This window comes from Trachinotus anak, unplaced genomic scaffold, assembly GCF_046630095.1.
Source record: "Trachinotus anak isolate AG129_WGS33_773 ecotype Australia unplaced genomic scaffold, CSIRO_AGI_Tana_v1 ptg000012l, whole genome shotgun sequence".
Classification (NCBI taxonomy): Eukaryota; Metazoa; Chordata; class Actinopteri; order Carangiformes; family Carangidae; genus Trachinotus; species Trachinotus anak.
Genome location: NW_027273863.1, coordinates 17,807,198 through 17,814,039, shown reverse-complemented (window position 1 = coordinate 17,814,039; position 6,842 = coordinate 17,807,198). Strand labels below are relative to the sequence as shown.

The 6,842-nt window shown below is 42.6% G+C and overlaps 1 protein-coding gene across 4 annotated transcripts in view; it reads left to right on the top strand.

Annotated features, from left to right (window-relative positions):
* Window positions 1–928: 928 nt before the first annotated feature.
* Window positions 929–6,842, top strand: part of LOC139628874 (pituitary adenylate cyclase-activating polypeptide type I receptor-like) — a 30,006-nt gene continuing 24,092 nt past the window's right edge. The window contains exons 1-2 of one of the 4 annotated variants that reach the window (XM_071491008.1): window positions 929–1,494; window positions 5,369–5,535. In XM_071491008.1, the coding sequence (XP_071347109.1) occupies window positions 5,494–5,535 (42 nt within the window). In that variant the 5' untranslated portion in view covers window positions 929–1,494; window positions 5,369–5,493. The remainder of the gene's footprint in view (window positions 1,495–5,368; window positions 5,536–6,842) is intronic. The other 3 variants (XM_071491005.1, XM_071491003.1, XM_071491007.1) reach the window with 3 other exon arrangements.

Sequence of the window (6,842 nt, the reverse complement as noted above, 5' to 3'; positions counted from 1 at the left end):
GCTACTATTTGTATATCTAAAAAACCTACAGTAATGGATGGATTATGAGACAACAGGCCCCTGGACACACACATACAAAAACCCCCACCTTTTCTGCATGGGAGCAAAACCCCCCGGACTGAAAGAGTATCTGTTTGTCGTCACTTTGCATCTCCTTGTACTTGTACTTCCTTCTCTTTGAATCTCTTTGTGGACATCTCTTTTGTAGTTGCTCTGCAGTATTTTGTGATTGTTTCGCGTCGCTGTAGTTGCTTTGCATCTTTATACCTCCATGGTCATTGTCTGTCTCCATTCCGTCATCTTGCATCTCTTTTGTATTCATTTGGTGTCACTGTGTGGTCACTTTGCATCTCTTTGTCTTTGATGGACTTTCCAACAAAACATGATAACAGTCTCTTCATGGAGTTGTTTTGCTCCAGGAGCCACTGAGCCTGTACCAATTATTGCTGTCCAGTAATCCACCCATCTGGCCCCGCCCCTACCTGAACTGCTGAGTTTTTAATTAAAGCAAGGCTCATTATTCAGACTGAATCGCTTGTTAACTGGCAGATCAGATGTTGTGATGAACTTCAGTCGAGTTTTGTTTTTTTTGTTTTTTTTTTTTACTTTTAGCTCATTGATGCCCTGAGGCGGGTGTTCGGTCGCTGTCCGTGGTGCTGAAAGTAAACAGGGTTGCCAGCAGCTTCAGCGGCCACTACGGATCAACTCCGTGGGAATAATGTCGCTTTTTGAAATAACATGTCACAGTACATCTTGACTAACATGCAGTTTGGGACTTCTGTGGCGTGCTTGCAGGAATTCAGATGTTAAACTTTTGACTAAATGTGAGTCACACACATCATCGGCCGACTCAGTGCCTCCCAAATTGCACCCAGCGGGGAGCCGGACCTTGTGCCTTCTGGAGCGCGTAAGAGGCGCAGGCGCAAACGTCACAGAGTTTTGTGAAGAGTTTCTTTTTTGGATCAAAGTCCCACACATGAGACGGAAAGACACGCAGGGAGATTTTTTTCTTTCTTTCAGTTCAACATCCCAGTGTTGCGACATTTTCGAAACGTGTTTCTTTTTTTTATTTTTTTATTTTTTTTTTTTAGACTCACTCCTCCAGCTGCATTCCTGCATTTGTAGACTAAACTGTTGTCTCACATTGTTGCCTCTGTGTCTGACGAGGTGCGAATCCCGAAGGACCTGACACCATCCTCCACTTCCACCTCCTCCTCCTCTTCCTCCTCCTCCTCCTCCTCCTCCACCTCGCCGAGGTGCCGCAGCAGCAGCAGCCGACGCGGTGAGTGCGTCCTGCAGCAGCAGCAGCGGCAGCGGCAGCGGCGGCAGCAACAGCAGCGCTAACGGCACCTGTCAATTTCAGGACGAGCTGATAATCGTGTCAGGAGTAAGACAAGGTATTCTCCGAAACAGTCCACAGCCGAACACCGCGGGGATCCGTGAATACCGATGGCTTCATCTGTAGACATTTGTGCCTCTGAAAATTACGCATCGGTAAGTTCCTTTCACTTGTTTTCCACGCCGACCGCTGCGCGCTTTTACTCACATCTTTAGCTTTCGCTGCGGCTGAGTAATGAAGCAGGTTTTCACTGAACCCCGCCTGTTTTTGTTTTTTTTTTTTTTTTTTAAAATCACATTTCTTCCTCAATGACAATAGGAAATCTGTGGATGAATCTGGAGTGCGGTTACACAGTAGATTAGCGGGAGGCAGACGCTCCTCTTGCTGATGTTTTCCATGTGCAAAGCGAAGGTCATCCATATGCACTGATGAATCAAACATTTGTGAAAGCGGGAGTAAAGAGGGACAGTCGCAGCAAATTGAGCCTATTGATTCTGCAGCAGCGAGGGAAAAACCATTTGTCACTGATTGATAGTAACTAAGACTGATGCATTTTTCTGCCGTCTCTGATGTGCCTTCAAAACGTTTTGCAAGATGCAGGCTTGACAATAGCAGCAGAGATGAACTGTTATTCTATGTAATGTGAGCTATATGGCCTGAATGGTATATAACACAGGGACATTAACAAGAACTGCCAAGAAGTAATGATTCTGAATGGGTGCGTTGTTGCAGACTGACAGACACGCAGTCATCTTCTGACTACAGGCATTAACAGACTTGCATTTGGGCTAATTGGAAGCTTCTCCTGTCTTCCTGGGATCGTTTTGAATGAAGCATGAATTATTCATGCACCAAGATGTTCAGAGCAATTCAACACACAGGAGGAGGGAGCTGATATGGCGAGACGTATCTTCAAAATTCCCTTTACAATGGAGATAAATGATTAAAGACGGTGCACGGACCTGAAGAGCTCTCAGTTGTTCTCTCTCTTGCTTTTCTCTGTCTGCATCTGTAATTGGTGGCACACACAGTTTGTGCATTGGCGTGCACATACACACACACTCTCATGGCTGATATTTGTGGCTTTGTCTTCCTATCACAGGTTAATTGTGTTTTGAACCAGGTTTTGGTCAAGTTCAGTGCCCTACAGTTGATTCCTTATTTTTGATTGTTAGGGCCCACATCCTTCTCTGTGTCATGTTTTAATGAAGTGCTGCTGTTTCACCTCCTCTCAGGTATAGGTATTTTCCTACTGGCATAAACAGACTTTTGAATTTTTGACTAAATTCCTGTCACTGTATAGGTCCACAAGTCACATCCAGTGCTGAGCAAAGCAAAGACTCTTGCTTTCTTGCCCACAGGATAGTTTGCCGTCCTGTTGTTTATTGTACCAGTGCTTCCTTAATACCATATGTTCTAAATACCAAGGGCTGTTTTTTTTAAACTTCATTTCCAACCTCCAGCAACATGGCTGCTGTGATATTTTGGTTTAAGAGAAAAGACAAACACAGCTACCTGATCCCATGTCCATCTCTGCAGCTGTCTGTCTCTTGTTGTGTCTGATTGGGTGTTTTTCTGTTTAAACATTCATCCTGACAGTTTTGCTTCAGTCCTACTTGACATGTGTTATCCTCCTCTATATCTCCTGGTTTTCCCTCTGAGCATGGTCTGTCCTATTACTTGATAAAGCATCCAAGAGATGCTTTAGAGGTAATTGGATTCGGTTCTAGAGGGAAAGGACACAGAGCGGAATTTGTCAGTGTGTGTGCATGAATTAGCTTAGGGAGAAGATGTGTGTGTGTGTGTGTGTGTGTGTGTGTGTGTGTGTGTGTGTGTGTGTGTGTGTGTGTGTGTGTGTGTGTGTGTGTGTGTGTGTGTGTGTGTGTGTGTGTATGTGCTGTTTCACTGATTGTAGCCTATGTGTGTGCCTCTGCTGGTGCTGGCCAGTGTGTGCTTTGTGTTTGCAGTGAATCATTATGTTTTCAGGAAGCTGTGCAGATGAGTAAGACACGAATGTGGGTGGGTTTGGGAGGGGTTCTTTTAAAATCTGACCCCAGGTACATACATTTTAATGTATGTACCTGGGGTCAGATTTTAAAAGAACCCCTTCCAGGTACATACATTTTAATGTATGTACCTGGAACATCTTAAACATCTTAAACAAAATCTATGTGATCCTCATAAATTGTTGTCCTTTGGTAACCAACCAGTCCTTCAGAAATCCTCCTTTGTCTGAAGTTTCTGCTTTAATTTCGAGGTTAGGTGATAACATATTTTTTGTTGCCATATATAACCGCAGTAGAAAACAGTAGCATTTCCTCTGTGATTTGATCAAGGAGGTTTTATGACTGTCGATTCTGTGGAGAGAAGATATGAAGTGAAACAGACTCACTGAGGGGCTGTGTTTGTTTATAATTGTGATTCCTGAGATGAGAGTCAAGAGAAAAGGCAGAGAAAATGTGTTTTTTCGGGCAGCAACAGTTTATTCAGTGTCAAACAATTTTTCTTGAGACATATATATTGACTGTCTGACTAACACCCCAAATCTAATCAACATGAAATGTTTATATCACATGAGAAAAGCAGCAAATCCTCACAAATAGTCAAGTGATTATTCATGTGTCATAATAGTGGCGTAGTATTTTTCTCTCAGTCTACTAATCAATTAATCAACCAATAGATTCAGCTCTATTGTATTTTTTTTCATTGATTTTGGCTTCTTTTTCACTAGTTTTACCAGCATTCACAGAAATTAAAACTATGCCACGTGAAACTGTGGTTCTCATCATGTACACATACAAAGGACAGCACTGTATATGACATTAAAAGGCATTAAGACAACTTATGAAAGAAACACAAGGAGGCATAAAAACACATGTAACTAGGAGAGCATAAAAATGTTTTATATAGATAAAACAGGTCAAGCAGGAGAAACACAGTGGTTATGTATTATATTTAAAATTAGATATAATTCACATAACACCACAAATCTTTTTCTACCCTGTGGCATAATGTGAAAAGATGCCATGCGCTTGTAGGCATCTACTCCTACAGAGAAGATGGATGTTTATAATCTGCTCTGTAAGTCAGTTCTTCACTTTAGCATTTCAGTTCCATTTTACATTTTTCTTTTTGTGCAGTAATAAACCAAATTAACCACAAATTATGTTCACAGCACAGTATGTGGTTCTCTCAGTCTTCCAATCTGCAGTAATGCTATGACACTCTTTTGTGTTTTTCAAATTACCACAACAGAGTTGAAGTCTGTGCAATAAGTTTGATCCTCAGAAGCTGGTAACTCAATTAGCTCTAGTAACTCAGTATCTCTAAGATTTACAAGTTAAGACAAAATAACGAGATCAACACTAGAAGTAAAGGAGCATCTCAAAAACATGCATTTTAACATGAACAACATTTGCTTTAGCAAAACGCATAACAATGTCACAATGTTGCACATCATCACATAGCATCAGTATACATTATTATTGCACAACATGTATCTGCACATTGCTTTGTTTAAAGGAGCTATTTGTAAGTTTTGCTATTGCTACATAGCTAACGTTAGCATTAACAGCTGTTTACTTACCTGTCGAGAAGAAACATCGTGAGTTTTGCATCAAAATTCATTCCTTTACTCACCAAGAGCTGTCTCCTGGGGTGGAAGGCAACACCAATGTTAACTCTTGCCTCTGTCGCGTCTTTTCTGCTGCTGAAGTTAGCATGCTAACCAGCTAGCCCCGGCACGTCACTTTTCGTTAGGAACTCACTGTAGGCTCCAATGTACCCAATGTAGGACGTGGCGCTGCTTAGAGGTTGTATTATAACCTTTTATATTATAAAGACAATGATGGCCAGAGTTCTTTTCAAGTGACAATCACCACCACCCGCTCCCAGCAAGAAACCACGTTCAGCGTCACAGAAAACTCGCGAAGAGCCCCTTTAATATGGCGCTTACTGGTAAAACCAAATAATACGGTGTTGTTTTTTGTTTTCTTACGGAGTCTTTTCTCTGTGTGTGTTGTATTTCAGAGCCCTTGATGCTGAAGTGTGGTGACGCTGAGGGAAGCAATTTCAGTGCATCCCTGTGAACACACACACCCAGACACGCACACATATTGTGGAGCCTTTTGGATCCAGGCGCTTCACAGGAGACAATGAGAGGCTACCTGCTGACTGCAATCTTTCTGCTGCCCTTGGTGAGTAGTTTGTGTGCATTGTGTGCATTTATGTACTGTGCACATGTGTGGGTGTGCGCTGGGGTGCGTAGGAGCATACAGGAATACATATATACAAACATAAGGGTGTGAGTGTGTGTCCACGAGTCCCGAACGTCGGCCTCCTCTTCCTCAGCTCTAACATTGGATTATTTTCATACGTACGCTCTCGTGGGTGTGTCAGTGACAGGCACTGGAAGGATGGAGATCACCATATGCCGCATCAGCACATCAGCATACGTTACAGGTCCTGGATCAGCTCTGTGTTAAGGCAACTGGCTGCCTGTTCGAACAATAACAGATGGCCTGGCTGACCAGAGAGCTGCCTATCCATCTGCTCTGACTCACTTTTATTAGTGGTCTCATTGAAATAAAAAACAGAATGGAAGAGTTGTGCAAGATGTGTGGGAGGAATTATATCCAGTGTGCCGATGCAGCACAGCAGCAGTTTCCTAGGTGAAGCCACACAGAAACATGAATTGTTTGTGGTTTATCTAAAAATACACGTGACTTACTGTGACTCTGACATCCTGGTATTCATCCCTTATTTTGATGATGATTTCTTCATGCTTTTGTGATGGCCAGTAAATATAGTGATATTACCAGTTGATGATGGTTAATAGGCAGACTAAAATTAATTCACAATGCGACCTTGCAGTCAAAGATCTCTTCTAACCTTTAAGTTAACACTGCCCCCTGACATATATGAAGTGTTCCTCTGGCCGACATCTTTGCACAATGCAGTCAAAAGCTGACCTTCAGCGGATGATGTGGCAGATACGTCTGTTGTGATGTACTTATTGTGCGTCAAATGGGTCTGTGCGGAGGGCCAGTGGTCTGCGACGTCAAATGGGAGTTTTATTATCTGTGCTGCACAGTGCTGTGGTAGCTACTGAGTTATCTGTCCCTTTAAAATAGCCTTAGGGAGGGAAACGGGATTCTGCGGCTTCAAAATAGGCAGCTTATCTGGACAGACATCAGTTTCGGAGAGGAGAGGAGAGGAATAATTGGGAGCAGAGAATAGCAAGCACACTTAAAAAGAATTCATTGATTTATCCTCTGGCACATGGAATGTTGTCATGGCGCCTGTTTTAGGTGAGAGCTCTTTAAACCCTCAGTAGTCCTTAGTTAAACTGGACTAGGTTGCACCAGCTCTTCTCCGTCACTTAAGTTTGTGTAAATTCTTAGTTCCAAGCAGCATTGCACCAATAAAACCCTAGAAATGTGTAATCTAGTGAAGACTTAACTATTGTAGAGAGGACGTCACTGTAGCATCACAAGATAACTCT